Source organism: Pleurodeles waltl, chromosome 5, assembly GCF_031143425.1.
Source record: "Pleurodeles waltl isolate 20211129_DDA chromosome 5, aPleWal1.hap1.20221129, whole genome shotgun sequence".
In the NCBI taxonomy this organism is placed as follows: domain Eukaryota; kingdom Metazoa; phylum Chordata; class Amphibia; order Caudata; family Salamandridae; genus Pleurodeles; species Pleurodeles waltl.
This window is the reverse complement of record NC_090444.1, coordinates 1,049,366,489-1,049,393,742: the sequence shown is the minus strand read 5'-3', so window position 1 is coordinate 1,049,393,742 and position 27,254 is coordinate 1,049,366,489. Positions and strand designations below refer to the sequence as shown.

The 27,254-nt window shown below is 43.2% G+C and overlaps 1 protein-coding gene across 6 annotated transcripts in view; it reads left to right on the top strand.

The window, feature by feature from the left end:
• The window catches only part of UTRN (utrophin), a 1,374,288-nt gene extending 1,348,486 nt beyond the window's left edge, over positions 1-25,802 (top strand). For all 6 annotated transcript variants that reach the window (XM_069235249.1, XM_069235248.1, XM_069235247.1 and 3 more), the window contains 3 exons: positions 549-641; positions 12,790-12,812; positions 22,439-25,802. In XM_069235249.1, coding sequence (XP_069091350.1) covers positions 549-641; positions 12,790-12,812; positions 22,439-22,447 — 125 coding nt within the window. In that variant the 3' untranslated portion in view covers positions 22,448-25,802. The remainder of the gene's footprint in view (positions 1-548; positions 642-12,789; positions 12,813-22,438) is intronic.
• Positions 25,803-27,254: the final 1,452 nt, after the last annotated feature.

Genomic DNA, 27,254 nt, shown 5'->3' with positions numbered 1-27,254 from the left:
GGAAAATAACTCACACACCACACCACTGCCACACATGGCTGAAGACCGTGCACAGCGTGGGGTTGGGTGCACGTGGGGGAGGTGGCCGTGCACAGCAGTGGTTCTATTAAAAAACAGGCAATGGGTCTTGCATTCGTGGGATTTACAGGGATGTTATAGCTAGGCTCATGTTTTACCCACACAAAACCATAGAAAATCAGCAGTTAGTTATACTTATACTTAATGTTAAGAAACTATAACTGCTGAAATTCTATGGTTTGTGAGGATAAAATGTGAACCAAACTATAATGACACTGTAACCTTCGTTTTTTTCATATATATTTCTTGCCACCAAAGCATGCTGTGTTTGTAGAAAGAACCTGGACTAGAAGCCAATCAGCAGTATAAAAATGTTGAACTGCTTACGATTTAAAACATGAACAAATGATAGGGGCTCCTGATGAGAGCGTAAATGGAGACGTTTGTTTGGTTGGGTGGTATAATAGCTGTTAATATCTAAATCAGTGTGTTGCCTTGTTAAATGATTATGCTCATTATGTCTGTTACAGCTGCAGATGATTTGTTAGGGCCACCTCAGAACACTAATACAGACCTAACAGACGTCATGGAGCAAATCAACAGCACATTTCCAGTTAGCAGTGGTGAGTGTGAATGAGAAGCAAGTTTCTTTGTCCTTTTGTTCCCTTCTTCTACCTATATTCTACCTACTCTTCTGTTCTTCCCTTGACTCCATTACAGCTTTTTTATTTCTCCGTTTTCAGAATTGGGCTTATTTTATTGATAGTTGATTTACGAAGAAGACACTGATGGGCAATAAGTCTGCTGCCTTTGTTTTTATATTTGGTGGTGCCAACATGGGTGTTGCTGTCAGTAGTACAGCAGATGTAGCACCTGAAACATGCCAGTGTAAGAGCCATCTGCCACGTAAACGACACAACTGCATGAGTCTTCTGCCACCTAAAACACGCAACTGCGCAAGCCTTCTACACAACTGTACGACCCACATGGCACCTCAAACATGCAATTGCACATGCCACCTTCCAAGTAAAACATGCAACAGCATGAGTCTTCTGGTCCCTAAGAGACACAACTGCACATATCATCTGCTAACTAAAACACAAAAAACTGCAAGCCTCCTACTACTTAACACAAGCAACTGAATGAGCAATCTGCTACCTAAAACATACGCCTACAAGCCTCCTACTGCGTAACACAAGCAACTGCAGGAGCCGTCTGCTACCTTAAACGTGAGTGTACAAGCCTCCTAACGCAAGCAACTGCATGAGTCATCTGATCCTAAAACATGCAAGTGTACAACCCTCCTACTACCTTACACAAGCAACTGCAAGAGATATCTGCTACATAAAGCACACAGTTGTACAGGCTTCCAGCTACCTAACACAAGTAACTGAACAAGCCACCTGCCACCTAAAACACACAAGTGTACAAGCCGTTTCCTGTTGAAAACACGCAACAGCCATCTGCTACCTAAACACTCAAGTGTACAAGCCTCCTACTACCTAACACAAGCTACTGAACGAGCCATCTGCCACATAAAACACATGTACAAGCCTTCTGCTGCCTAAAGCACACTAGTGTACAAGTCTACTACCTAACACAAGCAACTGCATAAACCATCTGCTACCTAAAACACCCACATGTGCAAGCTTCCTACTACTTAACACAAGCTACTGAACGAACCATCTGCTACCTAAAACACGTGTACAAGCCTTTTGCTGCCTAAAGCACACGTGTTCAAGTCTCCTACTACCTAACACAAGCAACTGCTACCTAAAACGCCAAGTGCACAAACCTTCTGCTACTTAAAACATGCAAGTGTACTAGCCTTCTGCAACCTACTATTAGCTGTCTGCTGAACGAGCCATCTGCTACCTGAAACACGCATGAGTACAAACCTCCTACTACCTAACACAAGCAACTGAACGAGCCATCTGCTACCTAACACAAGCAACAGCAACAGCCATGTGTTACCTAAAACGTATAAGTGTACACGCCTCCTAATACCTAGTAGAAGCAACTGCAAGAGCCATCTGCCACCTAAAACACACAAGTGTACAAGCCTTTCCTATCTAAAACTCGCAGCAGCAAGAGCCTTTAAACACTCAAGTGTACAAGCATCCTACCACCTAACACAAGCAACTGAACGAGCCATCTGATACCTAACACAAGCAACAGCAAGAGCCATCTGTTATCTAAAACTCACAAGTGTACGCGCCTTTTAGTGCCTAGTACAAGCAGCTACAAGAGCCATCTGCCACCTAAAAATCACAAGTGGACAAGTCTTCTACTGCAAGCAACTGAACGAACCATCTGCCCCCTAAAACACACAACTGCTCAAGCCTTATGTCAATTAAAACACACAACTGCAAGTCCCATCTGCCTCCAGAAATGTTGAGTTTTAAGAACGTAAATAAATGCTGGTCGATTAAATGTGACGTCCTGTATATTACAACCGGTTTCGTCTGCAGGTTGTGAGAAAGGAAACAAGAAAACGACTACTAGCAGTCAGGGGTTGATGATGTGACCTGGAAAATCAATATTAATACCTGCCTTTGAAAAGCTGGAATTACATTTTCATGTTCCATGGCATGGAATAGAAACGGTAGCGTAATAGGGATATGCGTTATTCAAAGGAGGCTTTCAGAGTCCACTTGCAACTGTACACAAATCTTAAATCAGTCACTTTATTAATTGAAACTGTCCCAGGTCTTGCCTGTAGAGGAAATAAAATGCAATTTAAAATAAATAAATACATTTTATTTACTGGCCTGAAATTTCCAAGTCAGGTTTTGATGGGTGTAGACTCGACAAGATTGTCTAATGATTAGTGACTGCGCTTTAAATGCCAATTTCCAACTCATCTCAGGACAGTTAAGCATCTCCTAATGTCATCGGTGTGACTACGCTTCTGAACTATGCATGCCTCATTAACTGACGGGTAGGCATTCTGTGTAGGTGCTCATAAAAGACACGTCTGCATTCTGTACTGAATTTTTTAGCTTGGCATTTTGGCAAAGTAGGTTTTATTTCCAGCTGCCTATGTTAATCAGGAATAATATATCAGCACCTAATGGCTGCGAGTTTGTCACTAATCATCGCTGTTTGCAATGTAATATATTAAATCAAGGCCATATACGTTAGCCTTTTAAAGTGCAGTATTAACGTCACGCGAGTTTGACGAATGTACCTTAGTGCAGCATGAAGGTAAAAGACCTCGGAAAATTGCATTATTTTATTCAGTTTTGCAAGCTAGATGACGCTACATACATTATCATTATTAATTCTAAACCAGACTAAGTTACATTTTTTGTTCTCCTAAAAGTATTTTGTATAAGTGTTAGCTTGCGATATTAACACGTGAATCACACCTTTCATAAAAGTTAACTCTGATGTGTGTCAGAAACTGCCCATCTCTGGGATTACTCTCACTTGAACACCAAAGTGCATATGTGTCGCTGGTTTTGTGCTGCACAATGAACTCAGTTTTGCTGGGCATCTAGAATCAAGTCAGCGAAGGATCTATGGTGACTGCTGCTCTTTGCACTATCTGCAGACTAAGGACCTGATTTAGAGTTTGGCGGATGGGTTACTCCATCACAAGCCTGACGGATATCCCGTCCGCCATATTACGATCCCATTATATCCAATGGGAATCGTAATATGGTGGATGGTATATCTGTCGAGTAACCCATCCATCAAACTCTAAATCAGGCTGTAAGTATTTAGTTAAATCAACTAAAAAATGATCTTCTGAATTCTTTAAAAAATGGAAATCTACGTAAATTATAGGCAGAGATATACATGGAATGGATTTTCTAATTTCTTTTATGAATTGGGTCCCTGAATCTTGTCAGATGCAAGTTCCTCATTCCTGCATATTTGATTGTATTAAAGGGTTATCAACTCCACATTTTAAGTCTCAACTTAAAAGAGGGGAATACTGGAGGATCCACTACGTCTTTAGCAGCTTAGCCTCCCACCAGTTTGTCACTCTTTCTATGATGGATGCCCCAGAGAGAGAGAGATCTTTCTTTCTACCATCACATCTGCTGTTGTTTAGAGCTGAAACGTTCAAAGATATTAGCAGCTCTGCCAGCCCATCTAACCTGGCAGATATGCCACTATGATGAGGGAGTAACATGGTGGAAGACCACAAAAGGATCCAGGCTTTCACATATTGAGCGATTTGTTCCTAATGTATTAGGAAACACCCTAGAATGCCAGAAATACAGCACTTTGTGGCACTAAGATGCACTCCTATTTTGGAGGTGAAATCACTGCCCCATATCAGAGGACTCAAAATACAGTGATTATCCATTGCTAGTGTGGAGGTTGAACTTAAAATCACCACATGGGCAGACAGAAATTCCACCAACGAAATTCTAAATCAGATTTTCTCCAGTATTGGATCTTTCATAGATTCACATGCTTGAATCATCCCCGTCATCGAGGTGGGAGCCTCACGGTAAGTTTAAATAGATAAAGCAGTAAGTCAGTAAAAGTAAAACCAGTAGGCCCCAGTAGGCCTCATAAGGTATTTTACAGTCTATCCACTTTGTTTTGTGAAAAGACCCAAACTTCAGTCTCAACCAATCAGGATTCAGCCCCTCCCAAACAGTCCCAACAGAGGCTGAATTCCCTCAGATTTTCTACCGCACGTCGTGTGAAGGGAGTCTCCCTGAGCTCTGCTCAGTTTTTTCCTATTTTCTGACTGAAGATTAGTTTTTTCTCTCAGGAAACTTGCTACAGCTCCACTATGTCTGAAAAGGCAAAAAAGGGTCTGTTCAGAGATTGTGACACCTGTGGGAAGAAGAGACTGCATGTTGATGACCCCCACAAGAAGTGTATTTATTGCCTTCATCCAGACCACAAGGTGAGAGACTGCAAAATCTGTCGCACCTTTAGTCAAAAAACCCTCAAAGACCGGGAGGGTAGACTTCTCTTATGGCTACAAAAACAAAAAGCCTTAGAGTATCCTTCCTCAGATGACAGCGAGGCATCATCACAAACTTCTCGCCCTCAGAAAAGAACAGGTGAGAGAAGCAGAGGGTCGGATGAACCACCAAGGAAGGTGCTCAAGAAGACAAGACAAGTCTCTATTGGGACGAAAAAGGATGTTTTTCATTCAGAGACATTTAAACATGGGCCAAAAAAGGTTCATTCAGAACCTACTACGCCTTTACACCAGAAAAGTACCTCAAAAAAGCCATCTCTGTCTCTGTCACCACAAAAAGAGCCAGAACAACTCTTTTCGGTGAAAAAACATCCGTCGACGACCACCCCGTCGACAACTGTGTCAACGGTAACAGCGACTACGGTATCGTCGACGTTCACAACGCCAGCCTCACCGATAATTATGACGTCGTCGCCGTTGTCATCGACTACGATAATTACGGCAATTTTTTTTAAGAAAGCTTCGTCGGCAACCACATCGTCGACAGCGGAGGCCTCCTGGGTTCACCAATCAACCAGGTCACTCCCGTCTACGAAGCACCTCTCAATGAGGTTCAAGAAGGCACTGCCGACGACGGCACCTACACGACCGTCGTCGATAAAGTACCCGTCGACAAAGAGACCGTCGACGGAGCATTCGCTGACAAAGGACCCGTTAGTAAAGACACCGTCGACGAGAGTACCGTCGACGAGAGTACCGTTGACGAAGGAACCGTCGACAAAGGAACCGTCGACGAGAGAACCGTCGACGACAGAACGGCCCAAAAGAGAGCCGTCGACGAGGGAACCGCCGACGAGTGAACCGTCGACGATCATATCATCTACAGCATTAACAGTATACAAACCATCCACCTACCTGGATACTTCGCCTCACCATTCCTCGTACCATCAGGACGACTCCTCCAGATTCTTACCCCTTTCAATTATTAATATAGGGGACAAGGCGTCTGATATTCTTCCAATGCATACCTCACCAAGTAAAGTGTTGCCATACCCACCACAACATCTTTTAGAGGATGAGGACGACGACACATACTCGCAGAACGACGGAATGTTTGGGGCAGCTAGTAGCCCGTCACAACTCAATGTAAAATGCCAAGAGTTTGACGAAGAAGAGGATCAACAGTATCAGCCTAGTTATGCCTCAACATCTTAACCACAGACACAACAACCATCGCCCCTCGCTATGCCTAGCACATTAGTAACAGATCTTCAATTTATGTTGAAGGACTACTATAAAAGGTTTCCACCATCAACTCAGTCCACGCCACCTAGACCTGAGAGCTACCAGACACCTCGGCAAGCTCATACTACTAGCCTTTCCGTAACGCCACAGGCTACTATACCTGTAATTAGCCAAACCCAGGAAACTTGCCCCTCATCGGACGACGAAAGGGAAGAGGGTGAGCTAAGAGATTCGGCGAATAGTGAATGGGATGATTACCTCGTCCCCACACCATCTCCACCGCCAGCAGGTCCAGTAGATTCTCCTCCAGAGGACATAGGAGGTTTCCATAATCTGATAGAGCGAGCGGCGAAACGTTTTGGCCTTGCAATTGTTTCTCATGAAACCAAATGTTTTTTGTACGACTTTAAAGAGCCATCAAAAAGATCTGTACGAGCCATACCCATTGTCGATTTCTTATGGCAGGAGGGTTTGAAGGCAATGAAAAACCCAGCAACAGTGCCTTCACAAATGCCAAGACTAGAGAAAAAATATAAGGCCCCAGATGATTCTCCGGCCTGTCTAGTCTCACAGCCGAAACCTGACTCTGTGATATCACAGGCGGCTCAGCGACGTTCCAAAAACCCCTCCACACCTATTGCGTCTCCCCCAGATAAAGAAGGAAGGAGATTAGACAATATTGGCAAGAAATTCTCCTCTGTGGCCGCAGTCACCGTTAAGGCGGCTAATTCCCTCACCATCTTGGGAAGGTACGATCGCCAGATGTGGGCAGACATGTCTGCTTTTTTAGATTTACTGCCAGAAGACGTCAAGGTGGAAGCAAAAAAGGTCTTGCAGGAGGGAGAAAGGGTCTCCGCAGAAATAATAGACAGCGCAATAGACATTTCTATCACTGGCTTTAGACAATTAGCTGGTGCAGCAGTCCTGCGCAGACAAGGATGGCTAAAGGCGACTTCTTTCAGACCAGAAGTCCAGACTCGTGTTCTTGACATGCCTTTCGATGGAGAGAGTTTGTTTGGCAAACACGTGGACGACATGTTGCAGGCTATCAAGACGGATACGGATACGGCAAAATCCCTAGGTACCCTGCAATATAAAAAACAACCTTTTCGTGGAGCAAGGGGTAGAGGTAATTACTCCTTTCGAGGTGGATACCAGCAATACAGGTCACAATATCCATCTTCCTCCACAGGATCACGACAGCAATACCATCAGCAACAGCAGCATTATCGATTGCCTCCGGCCGCAGCTTACAAACACCCAACTAGAGGACGAGGAGCTGCCCGGGGAAGAGATACAGGCAGGAAACAATGACCCGCTGATCATCTCTACGCTTCCCCACCAACCAACATCGAGGGTCGGAGGTCGCATCACTTCCTATTTCCCCAACTGGAAGGCGATAACATCGGACAGATGGGTACTCGATGTAGTGGCCAGAGGTCATACTCTGGAATTCACTCAAACACCACCAACTGTTCCTCCATCGGGCCCACCACCTCCGAGGTTGAACCAACTCCTCAGGGAAGTAAGAATAATGTTGAGAAAAGGAGCAGTGGAACCAGTCCCTTTATTTCAAAAGAACAGAGGATTCTACTTCCGTTTTTTCCTTGTAAAAAAACCCTCAGGAGACTGGCGCCCCATTCTGGACTTGAGAGCCCTGAACAAGTTTCTGAAGAAGCAATCGTTCAGGATGGTAACTCTACAGGATGTCCTGCGTCTGTTAGATCCCGGAGATCGCATGCCATCCCTAGACCTCCAGGATGCCTATTTTCATATCCCCATATATCGCAACCATCGCAAATTCCTAAGGTTCAGAGTGGGAAGTATGCACCTTCAATTCCGAGTTCTGCCATTCGGCCTCAAATCAGCCCCCAGAATCTTCACAAAAATGTTAGCTCCGGTAGCAGCACATCTCCGCCAGTCAGAGATCCAGGTCTTCCCTTACCTGGACGACTGGCTTATAAAGGCACCCTCAAAATCGCAAGTGAAAAATCATATTTTCCATTCCCTTCAATTGCTACACAACCTAGGGTTCGTAGTCAATTATCAGAAATCTCAACTCTACCCCAAACAGGAATTGAATTTCTTGGGGGCAATTCTGGGCACAGTCCGCAACAAAGCCTACCCATCTCACGAGCGGAAACAAAAGTTAACCTCCTTGGCACAAAGGCTCTCCAGAAGAAGGTTCGTTTCAGTCCGCATCTACAAATCATTGCTCGGAATGATATCTTCATGCATTCCGCTAGTCCCAGATTGCAGGCTCCATATGCGACCCCTACAAGAACAAGTAGACATACAATGGACCCAGGTCAACGGTTCCTTCGAAGACAAGATTCGCATAACGCCTCCAATGAAGAACATCATGAGGTGGTGGGCGAATCTAACCAATTTGTCAAACGGACTGTCTTTTCTTCTCCAAACACCAAGTTACATAGTAACAACGGATGCCTCTCTTGCAGGATGGGGGGCACAATGCCAGGACCTGCAAATCAGCGGAATCTGGAATCAGAAAGAACGTCAGCTTCACATCAATTATCTGGAACTCAAGGCAATACACTTAGCTCTGAAAGCTTTCTTACCAAAGATACAGAGTTCAAGCGTCTTAATCAGGACAGACAATACAACCAGCATGTTTTATCTAAACAAGCAAGGAGGCACAAGATCCCTACAACTTTCGCAGCTAGCCCAACAAATTTGGACATGGGCCATAAAGCACAATATTTCACTCAAGGCGGAGTATGTGCCAGGACAAACCAATATTCTAGCAGACACCCTGAGCAGGACAGTGATTCCTTATCACGAGTGGGAACTAGACCAGAAAACTCTCAACAGCCTTTTTCTATTATGGGGCAAACCGAACTTAGATCTATTTGCCACTCTCGAGAACAAGAAATGCCAGTTCTACGCAAGTTGGCTTCCCCAAAAAGATTCGTGGGGGAATGCGTTTTCGATGAGATGGTCCGGAGTTTATGCCTACGCTTTTCCTCCGATCCCGCTCATTCCGAGAGTCATCAACAAACTGAAGGTGGAGGGGTGTCGCCTTCTGCTCATAGCTCCCAAATGGCCCAGACAAGTCTGGTATACGGAGCTCCTCATGCTCTCCGAACGACCACATCTACGACTCAGACAGAGCCCGACTCTCTTAACAATGCACCAGGGACAAGTCAGACACCCAGATCCGTCATCTCTTCATTTGTCAGCTTGGCTCCTGAATACAATGAATACTTGAATCTCAACATTTCCCCGGAGTGTAGAGACATATTGGCGAAAGCTAGAGCGGACACTACCAAAAAAACCTATAAACTTAAATGGAAACGTTTTTGTATATGGTGGGCAACACAAGATATACATCCTTTGTCCTCTACTACGGAACAGATACTTCCATATCTCCTGCTCCTTGCAAAATCAGGGCTTGCATATTCTTCTGTTCGGGTACATCTGGCAGCAATCTCCAGATACCGCAGATCTCCAGACAGAGTTTCTTTGTGTTCCACTAGAATCGTCAAACAATTTATGAAGGGCCTTTTTCGGGTTTTCCCGCCAGTTAGAAAGCCTCCACCATTATGGTCATTGAATGTGGTATTGAAGCCCCCTTTGAACCGATCCACAAAGCTGACCAAAAATTCATTTAATGGAAAACAGCGTTACTGCTAGCTCTTACTTCAGCAAAGAGAGTCAGTGACATTCAGGCTTTCACTATCAAACAGCCTTTTCTCCAATTCACAAACTCAGGTGTCATCTTGCGCACAAATCCAAAATACATCCCAAAAGTTCCTTCAACGTTTCACCTAAATGAGCCAGTTATCTTAAAAACCTTTTTTCCAAATCCGCAAACAGTAGCGGAAAAAACATTACATTCCCTTGATATTAAAAGATGTTTAAAGTTTTATCTACAGAAAACTCAAGCTCTCCGCCAGTCGGATCAATTGTTTGTAGCTTTCGGAGGAACAAGAAAGGGACATGCGGTGTCCAAACAGACTATAGCAAGATGGATTGGTCTGGCAATTCAATTCTGCCATTCAAAAGCAGGAAAACCGCTCCACACCAAGGTGAGAGCCCACTCTACAAGATCGGTAGCCACTTCTGCTGCATTATTTGCAGGGGTACCACTACATAGCATCTGTAGAGCAGCAACATGGTCCAGCCAACACACATTTACGAGGCATTACTGTCTCGAAGAAACGAACAACGTCGATACAGCAGTGGGGCAGGCAGTGCTGAGGCATTTATTTCGATAAGGTGAGCCTCTAACACATCCCACCACCACACTCAAGGTATGTTCATTATTGGTTCTTAGTCTTCTTAATAGCTACAGTGTGTTTTACTCTACATTTCTGCTTCAGATTGTTCACTTCTTTATAATGTCTTAGCTTGTCGTACTCTTCATCATCATGAAAAGAGTACAGGTTTTTTCTGCCACACACCTGTTATTGCTCTTCTATTCGAATGTCTATTGATGTACATATATTAATAGGTATGTGGTTTTTAAAGCTGAACTGATGGGATTCACATCATTTGTAAAATTACAAATAGAATTACAGTCAATGTAATTCACTAATTAAGAAAGCATTACTGCTCGTTATTCTGATTCAAGCATGTGAATCTATGAAAGATCCAATACTGGAGAAGAAAATTAGTTACTTACCTGTAACTGCAGTTCTCCAGTATTGGTATCTTTCATAGATTCACATGCGACCCACCCTCCTCCCCTCAGAGGCTCCCCTATTATACAGATATTAAACTTCACACTCCTACTAGAAAATCTGAGGGAATTCAGCCTCTGTTGGGACTGTTTGGGAGGGGCTGAATCCTGATTGGTTGAGACTGAAGTTTGGGTCTTTTCACAAAACAAAGTGGATAGACTGTAAAATACCTTATGAGGCCTACTGGGGCCTACTGGTTTTACTTTTACTGACTTACTGCTTTATCTATTTAAACTTACCGTGAGGCTCCCACCTCGACGACGGGGATGATTCAAGCATGTGAATCTATGAAAGATACCAATACTGGAGAACTGCAGTTACAGGTAAGTAACTAATTTTCTTCTGTTTGCCAAACATTTCTCCCAAAAACATACTCCTTATCAGAGAAATTATCTAACCCAGAGTTCTTTTATTTCTGCATTTCTAACTCTTAACTACCTTCCAGTAGCAGCTAATGCTGCCAACCCCACCCTCCCTGCAACCCGACCTCCCGAATCTATCCTTCATCTCAGGTATTTCAGTGCAGTTGCCTGGGATCTCATTTAGGGTTTTAGGAGTAGCAATTGCACCCAACAAATATTATGCTCGCCATCCATCTACACCCCTCCCATTTAATATTTTGAGTACTGAGCTTTTAAATTAAAGAATCCTTCAGTCTTTTTATAGTATCAGTAGCTTGTTGTATGCAGCTACTAGCAACAGTTTCTTATTCACACTTTTCAGCGTGGAGTTTTCAGCAGTTGTGTAAACACTCCACGTTGTCGCCTGATTTTAAAGCACTTGATGTCATTTCCATTGACATGAGCGCAGCAGCTAAAACATGTGACAGCAATTCCCCTAACCCTTTGATTTTAACAAAATTTAGTCATATTTGATCCTGTCTAGAATTAACTTTTCACAGTAACCTTAAATATAGCTAGTGTATATACCTAGAACACCTTTTCTTGCTGCTTTTCCAGTCAGCGGGGCTTAGTGTTTTAATCCGATGTGCAACTGTAGAATAATTTAGTTGAATATACATTTATTTAACGTTCATGCTAAAGAGTATTCTACACAAGCCTTTGTTAAAATCAGAGTTTACTTTTAATGTTGTTTAACTGTAATAAACACTAGAAAAATTAGAATTCTAAGATGGCCATCAAGTTGTGTCTACATTTAATGTGATGCAATGTGGTGGCCATCTTGGAAGTCTATAATAAACAATAGTATTCCATGATAGCCGCTACATTGTGCTATATTGCATAGACATGCAGCATGGAGACAATCTTGGAATTCTGTTTTTCTATTGTTTATTATACATATACTGTTGAAAGATGGCCACCACACTGCATTACATACGACATGATACAGCATGGCTGCCATCTTGGAACGATCTACCTGTAATAACAAAATTACGGTGCACCTCCTCAATGGTATTGTTTTTCAGAATGCTCGTGTTGTGAGAGCACTGGCAAAGCAAATACTGGTTTTGACAAACAAGACTGATTCGCTTTGCTAATGCTTGTTTATAGTGAATGTAAAAAGACTTTAGAATGGAGCCAGTGAAAGGTGATACTGTATGGAACCCTACCTCTAATGGATGGTGTGTCAGATTGATAATTATCTAGTTTCACTGACTAGTAATGGTCTGTGAGAAATAATTCGGACCCCCTAATCGTTTGATTTTAGATATCCCAACACTTTCACTACTTAATTTTGTCAAGAATTTACAGAGGTCGGTCATATTTGTTCTAAGACGGTTATAGAGGCACTTCCCCACATCACAAATGATGTATTGCAGTCATTTCCATTCCTCCCTGACTCACCTTGCCTTAATTGTGAAGCAAAAGCTGTGTATTTGGGATTGCTTCTATTTTCTTAATGGAGTATTGTGATAGCATTTGATGTTACTTATTAAAAATATATGTCTTTCTTTCACATTTACAGGAAATCTGACTGGAAGACAGAAGGTAAGATGCCTTTGTTTTTAAATGTTACATTGTTTATGGTCCCAGCTCCCTATTGCATGGCCTCAGCTTGTCAAACGAAAAATACAAGATGAAATGAAATATTGCTGAACACATTTGTCGTTATAGTAATGAGCTTGATTCATTTGGCATTATGTTCATTTTTGCTTGTTTAATGTTACATTATGAAGATCTGCTGCAAAAGTAATTTTTTCTTCAATACTGCACTCATATTTTTAGAAGTACATGCTACTCCTGTTCTTTGCATATGTACTGCCCACAACTAATTCCAACTTTCAAAATGTATGCATGCTCACAGGAAGCACGGCAGCCGGGTGTTATTAGGGCCCGCCTAGACTGGCAGGAGGACTTGGAACTAATTATTAGTGATAAACAGAGGACGTTTTGTTGCTCAGCTGTCCAGACTGTTTCTTTAAATATACGGCACTGGTTGATCCATTTCAAGTGTCTTAATCAGGTGTATTATACTCCGGTGTATTATACTCTGGCTCAGCTGTTTCGTTATTGGTTAAGGGACAACTCTTGCTGCCTCTGTTGTGAGGTTGAAGGTGCAAGGTTTGCTCAAGTGGCCTGAATCTGTCCTGGCGTACCACACTTTTGGGCTGCAGTTCTGGGGGAGTTACAGGAGGACACTGGCAGGTGCATTACTTCGACCCCCCCCTTGCTAACGCCGCTGGGCTTTGACCGGGATGTCCAGATGTCCTGTAGGCGCTTAGTAGACCTGGGATTACTGCTAGCGAGGCACAGAATAGTGATGCGAATGGTCCGCTTCCGACACTGCGGGTCTGGCAAGTGGATATGATATTGCAATATCCAATCTGACGCTTAGGATAATCTAATGCCGGTCTCCAGCTTCCAGAAGGATATTTGGGGGCCGTGTCAAGCATTTCCCGTGTGTACAGGAGATGATGGAGCTTCAGATGTGAGGGAGGGTGGTGTAGAGACATTGGGATTGGACTTTATCTATTGCCACATGACTATTGGATGGATGGATTTGTGAGCACTGTGCTATGTAGCAAGGCCCGAGGAATGTTCGTGCCAATTCGATGTGCCTAAGTACAGAGCTTATTGAAGAGGGGTCCGTTTAAGGGCTTCCTTGGTTGGAGGGAACAGCCATTATGGAGACTGTGCTAGAAATACGTCCTCTTGGTAATTTTCTTGACTGCTTCTCTGTCAGCTGGTTGCCTGTGCCGATTGCACTCATAAACTATGTATCTTGCCAGTGATTGCCGTGCCACGATATGCTGCACGGCTGTTGAAAAAGAAAATAAAGTTTAAAAAATAATAAGTAACTCCAGCTTCTTAGCCCTGCTTATCTTCCTTGGTCATTTTACTTCCTTCCACAGTATTATCCACCTTAGCCTAATTAAGACATATCCCACCACAGGAGCCTCTCGCTTAGTGTTGGATCTTTGCTACTTGCTCCTTGGTGAATGCGAAAAATCAATTTAAAAAATAGCACTTCTGATGGATACTTCTACCTGCTGATTCTTCATCTCCTGAATCTCCCCCAGGTGCCCAACTGGATCTGCATATTTTCCAATAATTCTCTCTTACTGTTAGATGGAGTCATGATATGCAGACGACTGTGATACCTGCTCGAATGTGAAATCATGGAGCCAAATATGGCACCATCTGGCACTCTGATGTCAGTTCCCTTTTTTCCTTACTCTTTGCCGCAAATGTGATGTGCTTTTCTTTAATGATTTATTTGGATTCTAAGATTTTGGGGTGATTCTGGTCGTGCCACATACACCCATATTGATCCCTCTTTTAATGTCTTCCTTTAGTGCTTTGTGCCATACCAGACACTGTCGGTTCACCCGTCTGTCTTTGTTAACTTCAGTAGATGGTAGTTTTCCCTCCGATAGATGTGGGGAGGCAGTGAGGGTGGCGTAGGTCCAGGTCTTGGTCTGAATCCAGACCCAAGATAAATATGTCCTCTTTGTTGAGGTTGCATTCTGTATCGCCTTGTATTTCCATCTGGTTGAGTGCCTTCCATCTGGCCATCGTTCTGGACTTCAGGGCATTTAATTGGTTTAAGATCAACCATCACCTCCAACCTCAATGGCTTCTTAAGACTATCCCACTCCCGCAAAGGTGCAGCCCTGTTGCCCAGCTCTAGTCTGGCACCTTGCCCAGTGCTGTTAAATCCACTCCCAGTTTTCCAGCAAATGGTGTTGACCCGTCTAATTGGCAGAGTTCATCCAGGCAAGGCTGGTTCTTTCAACTCCGGGCCTTTGCCTCTTAAGGAATTTCCAGGCCCAGTGTATATGCCTCTGTTAGCTGTGGCTGCTGCCCTGGCACCGGTCAACAATAAGCAACTGATCGGCTGCAGTCTGGCTCCATATTTAAACCTCCGCCAGGCATCTCTGCCGCAATGCAGGGTTGGCTTTGATCCGTTCGTCAGCTCCATTCCAGCCCTAGTACTCTCCACTTTGCCACGGAAGACCTTGCCAGCTATTTTGTCATTGGTGTCAACGAAGAAAACAAGTGTGGTTCTTGGGTGTCCATTGCCCAGTCAACCAAAATAGGTCAGGGCTATGGGGCTACTGCTGGGAATGTGTCTTCTCATGTTCTCAATCTCAGAATTCCCAGCACTCAGCTTACTCTTTTCTATCCTCGGCTCGCTCTTCTGTATCCTCAGCTCATGCTTATGTATCGTTGTTGTCAAACATTATAGTTTCAAGGAGGGTATGTAAGGTTGTATCTGGCTTAAAGGAAGCAGATTGTGTCTCATCTTCACCGTCAGAGCATGGTTTTGTCAGGACATTCATGATACCAGCGGCTTGCAGTCAGAGCCTGAAACTGCTCTTGAATGGGTCCAGGGCTCCCTTTGCATGACATTTCTTTGTTCCATGAGACACTGTGCAAGGCTATGAAGGTCTTGAATTTTATCCTACCTATGGCAGAGATTTACTTACTTGTTAATAGAAATTCTCTAGACCTGCTCTTCTTCTTTAGACCTCTAGCTCCCATTAAACTAGGCATATGATAAAGCCCATGATACGCATTTGGAATAGGCCATCTTTAGCTCCACCAGTCAGTAGCTCAGTCGTTGTGTGTTCCCGCATAGCTCGAGGTTACCTTGATTTTCTCTCTTCTTATCTAGACGTCTTGTTATTGCTGTATGGCAATTCCACCTAGACCATGGGGTTAATATCTCTTCACCTTTGTCTTCATCTGCCCCCTCAACTATGGAATGGCAGTAGTTCGATGTAACGGGATGAAGAAAATTCTTATTGCGTGCTGTTGGTTTATGCTCTTGTAATGCTACTTGCCTGTTTGCCCACTACATCCATGCCCATTGGAAGATGTAACTAATGGTGTTTCTCCTGCATCCATATCATGTCATTGGTTACTTTGCTGAGGTGGTCCATGTTTATTTTAGAGTTGCTAAACCGCTTCTTATGCCTGGCCTTGACATGGTGGACTCAGTGGTCAGATCCATTGACTCCTCTGTATCCCTGTGTTGCAGTGCTCACGTGAGACCCCCTGGTTTTCGCCAGGCTGTTCAGTTGGGCTTGTCTTTTGATCACTCCAGTCTTTTTGGAGTTGAGCAGAGTAGGTCACAGGGAGGTACAGGTGGGAGCTTACTTTTTCAATTTCTATGGTGTTGTTTTCTCCTTGCAGGGATTTCAGAAATTGCACGGTTAGGCTTATGGTTGATCATAGCTTTAGCTGTAGGAATCCTGCTGCTTTGCCTTTTTGCACCACCCTTCCATGCTCTTTGGTGCTGGAGTGGTCTATGTTGCCTTTGAAGTTTATTGACATAGCTTGGGGGCATTTCTAGTGGGCTTTACTTGCTAATTTGCACCACTGTAGTGGTTATGCATGCAGCCATGTGTTTTGTAATAGAAAGGGTTTCCTATGGTGTTCACTGTGAAATTTCAGAAGATGTTTTTCCTTAGTGTTCTTGGTGATAGTCCCTTTGGTGGGAGTCTCCACCACATACCCTCACCCTCTTAGGCTAGGATATGACACCATATCCCGACTTGTTCCGTCTGATTGGTCCATTCTCAGAATTTTATTTCTGCAATTTTGATGGTATATTCCCATATTGGTAGCCCTGGTGTCCTTTAGCATGACCTCCTTTGGGCCTTGCTTTGGGATTGAGGGACTTATGTTACTCCACCCTGTGTTTCAACTGCCATTCATGGAGCCTATGCCCTGCTGACTGGTTTTGTTGTGAATCCTTAAATTGCATCTTGTGCAGTTTTCTGCCCTCCCGGTGACTGTAATTATTGAGTGCGTCTTGCCAGTACTGATCAGTCCATGCCATGCTGCTTACTATTAGACTACCTCCCCACTCTCCCTTCCTTTTTGTCTACAAGGGTTTTTAGTGATTCTACTTGAAGTTCTTTTCAATCTGTTGATGTACATTAGAGCAGGAAGCACAGAGTTTTGCTCTCATTTATAGGGTGCTTTGATGTGGGTTTTGACTAGTTCTGTTGCTAGTTGATGCCTTCTGACTAGGGCAGCAGACTTATTGTTTTGTATTTCACTGACACCCTCTTTCTCTTGTGTAGGGTAGTGTATTAAGCCTGCAAGGTTAACTCTGCTTCCTCTGGTTATTGAATGACTTGAATACAGTCACAGAGGTTTGCTGTTATCCGCTGTTACAGCGAAGCACTCTCCTGGAGTTCTTTGTACCTGGAGGTGGTGCTTTTGTTTTTTGGCACTGTTCTTGCCTCTTTGTAATATTTTCTAATTTGGGAATGTTGAGGCCAGAAATATGACCCTTTTCTTGTGGGTGTGGCATTTATTTTTGTTGCTACTTTGTAGGAGTATCCCCATTTTTAGGCTGTTGGACCACATAATTTTGGGCAGTTTCATTGTTTCTCTTAAGTTTGTCAGCTAGTGTCTGGGGACTTAGAGGGCATAGCCCGCAGGTTTAGCTTCACCCTGTTTTAGATGCTGCTAAGTTGAGTTGCTACCTGTATTTCAGGTCAGTCACCTTTGCTCTTCAGGTTGTTCTTTCTCCTCCACCAGTGACTAGTCTAGATTATTTTGTACACTTGCTATGGTGATGGTTCTTGTGCCCATTTTTATCCTATGTTTCTCTTCAGTAGGGTACTGCCTTGGTATTAGTTTTAAAGGTACTTACCTTCAGAAACAATCTTTCTTACCTGCAGATTCCTCACTGACTTGCCACCACCCCATTTGTGGGGGTTGGGGGCCGTGGTCCTGTTAACACTGAACAGGGTTTTATTTATGCATTGCATTGCTTTAACTTTGTCAGGCTGGTATCTGCTTCTGAAATAGGAGACAAAAGGACATGATCTGACAACAGATCGCCAGATGGTGCCATATATGCTCTTGACGTCAGACCTAGAGAGGTATCTGAGTAGTCCGGGATCCATGGCGCCACCTACCGGAGCAACAGAGTTATTGCAACATTTCTGGATTTAGTCTGGCACCTGGGGCAATTTTGCATGTAACTAGAGTATCCACTTGAATGATTATTAATGAAGATAAGCATCACTTAATTTGTCTCAGAATTCTGCAATTCACTGAGGAAGTCGCACACAGATTTAACTGCCAACTGCTTAGCTGCCTAGGGAGAGTAAGTGGGAAGAAGGGAACTCAAGGAAAATGGGTAAAGACTGAAGTCCTCCTACTAGGTCATCAACGCATATGCCGTTTTCACCACGCCACCTATCTACCACCTTTTTCAGTTCACCTCTCTCCTTTACCATCTGTGCCAGACACACTTTGTGTATGTGCTGACCTTTATGTAAACACTCACACCACCTTTATTCATAAGGTGTCATTGTTCATGGAGCCTTATATTATTCCTCCTCTTTGGGGGATTTTAATTTTCATCTGGAGGATAAGGACTTTACATTTCTTGAGTTTATGAACAGTTGTGGATTCTTCCAGCTGGTCGACTTCTCCACACACATAGCTGTCCACATGCTGGATGGCATTTTTATCAATAATTCTGCTCTGGTGGTAGAAGATAGTCTCCCTCTGAGTTGGACAGACCATCTAGCGGTGCCATTAAAATGCTTAGGCAGAAGGCTGTCGGCCGTAAACAGGATAAAACTATCACATATAGTAAGTGGAGTAAGATCTCCGTTAATGATATGGAATCAGCTCTTAGTAGGGCCCTAGTAGTAAACAGTAGCTGTCAGGCATCTACTGCAGAGCACTTTAATAACTGGGTGATGACAGCCATTGAACAGGTGGCCCCCCTTAATCAAGAAGAGTACTAGATTGAAAGCATCACCTCCTTGGTTCTCTGAGGAACTTAAAGACCTCCAACGGCAAAGACGGAGGCAAGAATGGAGGTGGAGGATTATATTTACCACAGAAGAGAAACACAAACATAAAGAAATGCTTTGCAAGTGTAGAAATGCTATAAACGCTGTGAAGTCTTTGTATTTTATTCATAAAATAAGATCCGCTGTTAACATCCTTAATGAACTCTTTAATCCTTTTGCTGCTAGCGCCGCACTCACCCCAACGCTGAGCCCTTTTTTGGCTATTTGGGATAGCTCGCACTTTGAGCTTCATTACATTTTTTCTACATAAGCTATCCTTGCCAAATGTGCGTCCTTTTTTGCTAAAATCCTGGGGATTTTAAACATGTCCAGGTTTTGTGGATTCCCCTAGTCGGGAACGTGAAAACAGGCAAAACATAGCAACATTTTGAATAATAAATAGGGAAATAGTGCTCGAGATAAGTGTTTGCCGACACCCAAATTATTGTCTATTTCTGGCAACCTGCCACAGGTGGTGGACAAATTCAAGTCTTGCATGACTGAAATTAGCACCTGGATGAAGGAGAACTGGCTAAAGCTTTACGTTGTAAAGACTGAGATTCTGGTCTTTGGGGTGCAAAACTTGTGCAGTCAGAGCTTTGGTGGCCTGAGAGGTGTGGCCCTTTACCTACCCCTGTGGCTGCTGCAAAGAATCCTGGGGTGATTTTTGATAACACCCTCAACGTCGACTCTCAGGTTAACAGGACGGTGAGCTCCTGCTTCTTTGTTATTAAGATCCCTAAGAAGATCTTTCCCTTCTTACCTGTGGTATTAAGAGTTTCAGTGTTCATAGCCCTTATTACATCACGCCTCGACTTCGGTAACACCTTTTATTTAAATTCCAACAAGTCCTCTCTTAACAAACTTCAGGTCATCTAAAATGCAACTGTCTGGGTGGTACTGGATGTTCCTAAACATTCATCAGTTAAGGAGAGATTGCGCTTGCTTCACTGGCTTCCAGTAAGGAAGCAGGTGATTTTTAAAGCTCTCTGCATGGTTTATTTGGAAACCTCTTCAACTGGTATTCTCCCAAAATAACAACTTAGATCTGCAACAATGATGAAGGTGATCATCCCCCGGTTCTGCAAGGTTAAATGGGGTGGCCTCACTTTTTCTGTGGCAGTGGCCAAGTTATGCCACCTACCTACATTGCAAGTCTGAATTCCTACACTGTGTTTTGTAGGCAACTTAAAACTTGGCTCTCCTCTCATTCATAATGATGTTTTTGTTTTCTCAACTTGGCTGTTCCTTACCGGTGCTAGCACTTAGACACTGTTGGCCTAATGCACTTTAAAAATTCCAAATACAAATTCTAGATCCCCCAGCCATCCCTCCCCCTTCCCCACCCACCAAGGAAATGCCACTGCTATATAACTTTTGAACTCCACACAACAGTATGTAGAACACTGGCTATCTCCAAAGTTGATTAGCCTAATATCTAGCCAGGCCACCCAAATTCCAACTCATTAGACTGTAAAAGGTCTGAAATGTTACTGCCTGCCTCAGAATGATTTTTTGAGGGATGCATTAACACCAGATATTCACCTGGCACTTGATCAGAGTTTTGATCAGATTCAACATACCCATACTCTCCTTTGAGTTATTCAGCCACCATATCCATGTGTCAAGAATCGAGCTTTAGTAGTCTCCCAAACCCCCTGGCTCTGATCTCTTCAGCTCAACATAAAGAGCACAGAGGCTCAGAATGGTACCATTGTTAATAGAAACTTCATATTGGAGTTTTGGGGATTTGTTTGCAAGTTAAATCTATCAAAAGAGAATGCAGAAATCAAAATACCCACTAAATTATCTCAGAAAAATCTTGTTTGGAAACCTTGATTTTAAGTGACACCGACTCTAGCAGTACAGTCACTTGGTGCAATATCCTGGCACCTCCTGTGGGGTGACTCTTCTCATATCTGTATCTTGCTCGTCACTGACCTTAGTGGTGCGGTTTCCTTTTCTCTTGGGATCGGCTGTGTTTATGGACACTGTAATAACTTCCTTTCCATGGGCTAGAACCCCCCTCATGTGTTGTAGTTTGACTGGCTGCCGCACATTTCTCTGGCTAAACGGTGGTGCTCGTACTAGGTAAATTTTACTGTCTGGAAGATGACTTCTTAAATGTTGTAAATAGGGTCAAAATGCTGTTGACCACGGGGTTGGTACGATGATGAATGTTAATATAACAGGAAAAGCATTTTTGGTTTGCTTATAACTTTGGTGCAGTTTGACTAATCTTTCCGAAACGTTGTAAAGAAAAAGTCTCATCCACCTCAGCTTCTTCCTGGAAATGTTTGGGGTCATCAGTCAAGCGACGGCTGAGAAAAAGGGGCGGGGGGGGGGGGTGGTTGTTGCAAAAAGCGTTTTCCCCGTTCAGTTTTCCATAAGAAAATTGAACACTGATACCTTCCTTTCTTTCTTGCTCATTCTTTCTTGTCTGTCTTCTTTCCTGCCTTTTTTTAAAAAAAAATTGTCCTTCTTTCTTTTCTCTTTCCTCCTCTTGTTTCTTTCTCTTGCCTTGACTCTGTTTCTTTCTTTCCTTCTTTTATTTTTATTTTTTCCTTTTCTTTCATTCTTTTCTTTTTCTTTCCTTCTCATTTTCATTCTCCCTTTTTTTCCTTCTTGCTTCCCTTGTCTTTCCTTCTCTTCCCTGCCTTTTCATTCTCTTTCCTGCCTTTTCTTTTTCTCTTTCTTTACTTTTTTCTTTCTTTCTTCTCTCATACCTTCTTTCTTCTCTTGTGCCTTCTTTCTTCTTTCTCTCTTGCCTTCCTTCTTTCCTGCCTGCCTTTTTTCTTGCTTGCCTATCTTCTCTCTATCCTGGTTTCTTTCTTTTTCTCTCTCCCCCTCACGCTCTCTCCCCCTCATTCTCTCCCAGCGCCCTGCAGCCAGTGCCAGACTGATTTACTTTTAGGTAGTTCCCTTTAGTGCCAGGGAGTACTATGGTAATGTGTTTTTATTTTAACACCAAAAACACTTTTTCCCTGTAGCAAATGATGTGTGTTTTAAATTGATGAGGGCCCGGCATATTCCCAAACAATACGATGTTGCAGAGAACATACCAAAACCGGAATTATCTGAAGGCTGGCGACCAAAGCCAGACCTACTGGTTTTGCTTAATTTTTGTTGTACACGCAGCACCAATCGAACCAGATTAAAATAAATATGTACTGGCTACGTGCTGCGTTCACGCACGAAGCTTCGTCAACCTATAGGCACTGGGAATATAGCTTTGCCTAGCAAGTTTGCTATCAAGATTGTCAGACCCTCTACTGCACAACAGTGGTCATGTTTCCAAGGGGGAAGACCTCCTCTGACATTTCTCTTCTCTAATTGATGCAGGCGATGTGAAGGATCCGTGAAGAAGGCCGCCTGCGCTTCCTGGCACAACCACCTTCCTTTTTTTACAAATGCCAATCACAGTCGTGTTCGATCGGAAGCTTGGATGGGAACCTTCGATCTGCCTCTGAACCCGACTGACTTCTACAGAAGGAGCACAGCACTGACTGCCCAAAGAAGAGGATATTGTGTTTTATATACTGTGCATTCTTGTTTTATTTCCCTTTCTATGCAAATGTAAATTAATGAACAGTGGAGTATTTAGTTATGGTTACACATGTGTCATTTTCTTGTAAAAATATATACATTATCGGGGGGGGGGCGGGTCTTTATATGCATTGTTTTGATAGTGAAGGAAAATTTGCCTAAAAAAGTGTGGCGCTAAATGTTACATTTATACATTCCTTTCTAACCTCTGCATTCACCGAAAAGACAGCTCCATTCGTCTTGCGGTGCACAAGTCATCCGCACCAGTTTTTATTCTTGTCAGCCTTTTGACTAAATCGACTTCTAAAAAACCTTGTTTGGCACCTTTTTTTCATGAAATAAGGGGGAGAGGGTTCCATAGGTCACGCACACACCACCGTATCTCCCCTGCTACTCACATTACAAAGTATTCTTTCCCTCGCTCTGTTAGGCCTATGACACCCCTGCAGATCATTTTCTAGTGCAGTGCTTGGACTTGGACACCTGTGCTTAAAAACAGGGTAAACATTGGACGTGGGTCAGATTGTCTTTTTCTCTTCCAAATGTTAACGTGAGGTTTATTATTATTTACATTTTCGAACACCATTTAATTTGAGATTGTAAACAGTTGATTTTTATTTGTTTTTATTACTTCATCTAAATCCGATAACACTACAAGTTGTAGAGGTTCTGTTTTTTCCATTTTACATGTTTTATCCAAATAATATTCGTGAATGAATATAAACGTGTTCTTACCCTGTGGGAAGCCTTTTACACACGAAAGACTTGTCATACTTTCGTTTCTGACGCTCAGTAAACCCTGCTTGTGATTGGCTAATTGAAATGGATTGTAGCACTTTAAGGTTATTGTAATGTTTTGGTTTAGTGCTCCTGAGAAACTAACTGTAATTGACTGCATTGATCCTTAAAGCCAAGACCATCAAACCACATATAACCATAGCTTGTCAATGAGCATAAAAACAGTGTAGATCTGTTGACGTGCACAACTAAAGTCAGACTTTGGGAGCTTGAAATTTTTTCCAATGATAGAGAACACCCACTTCCTTACACGTGCACCTGCATGTTTTCTTAACAAGTGATTGGTAGCCCAAATGCACCATGTTTAAACCTTGTTGTAGTCTGGTCCGGTGAAAAAGATTGAGTGCATGAAAATGTCTCCATCATTAAACACGATCTTTCACTGTCGTCCCATAAAGTGCAATAGTCCAATGTAATAAGTCCTTAACATAAGAAGCATACATTACGTTGCTAGACAAAGCTAGGGGCGTAACTGCCATTGGTGCAAAAGGTGGTGTGACACCGAGGCCTGAGGGGCCTACTGAACCCTGATTATTGCTGTATTTTATCATTCAAAAAGCAGCCGCGGTAGAAGGGAGCTTATCCTTCCTTGCACTAGGTCTATGACGCACTGGATACGCTACTGGCAGAGCCTTTAAACATGATATAGGGTGCGTATGTTGGGAATTTAGAGTCTTGAATCTCTGTGGGACAGAATATCACTGCAACAATATCGAGTGACAAAATATCAAAGGTAAGTTTGTATACATTTCTGTATTTAATTCTACATACCTTGACGATATATATAGATCTTGAAGGTTTGTAAGAATAGTAAATCCTTACCTCCCTCTGTGTAGTTCGATATTTTGTCCCTCTGTATTGTTGTAACGATGTTCTGTCGTTTTGAGAATTGAGACTTAATATTTCCCTAAACAGTCGCAGTAGGGATCTTCATGAATACCACATATTGGCCAACTGTTTTTCAGCAAACCATATTTCATTGAGGGCATCAACTTTCTCTGCCAGAATGGTTTAATCTTTCTACACAGCTGGTTAAAACTAGCAAAAGGAATATGTGACTTAGGAAATCTAATATTCTTCCATTATCTTAGAAAGCACAAGAATAAGATTGAAAAGAGGTCCTGACTTTTGGCAGACCACATTCTCCCTGGCCAAGCAATAAATTAACCTAAAGACAAATATCATCTGATTAGTTGTGAATAAAATGTAGGCTTTTGCCTGTTGTCATTGGGGAAAGATTGTAAGTAAATGGCCTATCAAATGTATAATAAATCAAAATATTAGGCAGTTTAGCTCTGTTTAGCTCTGATGAGCTAGCCATCAGGAAAAGGGGGAAGTTCAAAATGAGTAGGTCATAAAAATCTTCAGTGGTTGTTAAATAATAGTCTTTCTTCGTGTACCCAATATTATTTAGAGGGCCGCAGATGGAGGTATAATGGTGTATTATGAGTCACATGGCTTTCTCCTAAGATAGACCCTGGAAAAGATATATTCCCCATGGACATGGTCACTGCACTCCGACCCCCTGCAACAATTTACTGCCAGATTTCACCTTTGAAACGAAGTTTAGCCATATGCTGTTGGGAATCCCTGCGCATAATAGGAATCACCCACTTTTTATCTTCCCAGATTCAAGAGAGGCTTGTTGGGTTTTTACACTTTGTGGAAGGGCATATTTCAAATTGTTGCATCCTGCTGTAAATGCCCATCCTCCATTTTACAACGGTTTGGCTACAATCTCCCTTGTTCTGCTTAACATCTCACCTCTTTATTTAGATCGGTATTTCAGATATGCACAGCACTAGTGGAACAATAGCAAAACAGTAAAGCTTTGCTGTACGTGATGCACTGCTTGGTTGCCACAACATTGCGTTATTCTATCATAGGATAGGGGGTGAAGATGAAGCTTTTGCATTTCACGTTAATGCAGCTTTTGTTTTAGTAAAAGTGGGGCGTGGATTGTCAAACCTCCCACTGATACGATAGGCCCACACTAGGCCACGTGCTATCCCGACTGGTAGGAACCTGACTAAACACTGCTGCCTTAAGCTTAGACTTTGTGGTTTATGAATACATTCGCTGTGGTTGTTAATTAAAAAAAAGCCTCTGTGTGACAGTCCTCTCTGCACCCGTGGTTGTATACAAACAATGCCTTCTAGTCTGCTGCCATCTACAAATTATTCTGAAATGACACTGTTATCGCACTTCCTCCATGTTGGAAAATAAAAAGGAATATATCAGAGTAACATTTAGAGATCTGTATAGTTCTCCTGAAATGTATGGCAAAGGCTATCACGCTATTTCCGGATATTCTTACATACTGTGTGTTTATTTCTGAATAAATGTAATTTTTAACACACAACTGACGTGATCTTCTGGCTTTGTTCTCCTACCCATGGTACATTTTGAGGCCGAGGAGGTCATTGATGGAAATGATTTTAAATACACCTTTACATTCTTCATTTTGTCTCCCCGGACTTTCTTGCAAATGGAAGGGTCTGTTCTGAAAATCAGTCGCCCAGGGCTGTTTCCGAAACAAGGCCGACATATGTGTTTGCGTGATTTGCAAAGAACGTTTTTCACAATTAGGGCTGCAGGGCTGCAAATTAATCTATGGGTGACATTCGCATCCGCATGGCAGCTCCCTTGTATCCGCGGTAGCCTTGTATATTTAATCAGGGGCCATTTGCTGTATCGCCTCTGATAGTTCATCAAATTCAAGCTAAATGTAACATGAAGGCCGCAAACATTAATTTCCTGCCACCCGTAAAAAAACGACATGAATAATTTATTGGAATGCTTCTGTATGGGTTGTTGAGTTTAGTGGTGAGCTGACTTTTAAGAAGAAGTATTGGCAAGACCAATAGGTCTCGATTACGAGAGCGGTTGGCTTTACCAATGTTTCTTAGCCATGATGTACAGCAGCACGGCTGCTGAGCGCCATGGTTAAAACTAATAAGGAAAGCACTCTGGCACAACCAATGCTAACGCGTTTCAGCTCTGGTTGCATCATAGCACATTACTTTTTTTCTATTTTTAGCCATATGTTCCCCACGAGGCCACACGGAGGGAGGCAAGGACACTGAAGGTGGGAGTCGACAGGCTGAAGAGGATAGGGGAGCACATGTTTAATAGGGAGTCATTCGGAGAGTCTGAGGCAAGCAAATGGTCAATGGAGAGTGTGCATGATGGGATGGGGCAAGCAGATGGACAAAGGAGGGTGGGCTGTAGGGGTTTGGGCGCAACCACAGTCAACCGAGAATAGGTGGGAGGGGCTGGGCAACAATGAGGGCAATAGAGTGTGGGTGAGAGGGGAATGACACTCACACCAGCAATGGAGGGTTGGTGGGATAGGCCGGGGGCAAGCACACAAACAACAGAGATTTGGAAGTGGACCTGGGGGCAAACATGGATAATACAGGGTCAGCGGAAGGGACTGGGACTAGCAGATGGAAAATGAAGGGTGAGTAGAAGGGTTTGTAGGAAAGTACAAGGACAAAGGGGAGTGGCGGAGCAACCAAAAGGATAACAGAGGGTCAATGGGAGGGACTTGGGGCAAACAGATGGACAACAAAGGGTGGGCAGCAGGGACTGTTGGCAAGCTTATGGACAACAAAGGGTTGGCAGGATGGACTGGGGGCAAGCACACAGACAACAGAGGTTTGACCAGAGGGGCTGAGACAGCAATACATGTAACAGCAGGAGTAGCTGGAGGCAGCCACCCGGACACTAGAGGTACCATGGTGAGGGCTGAGACAAGCACATGGACAACGGAGGTCTGTGGAAGGGGCTGAGGCCAAGCACACAGGCAATA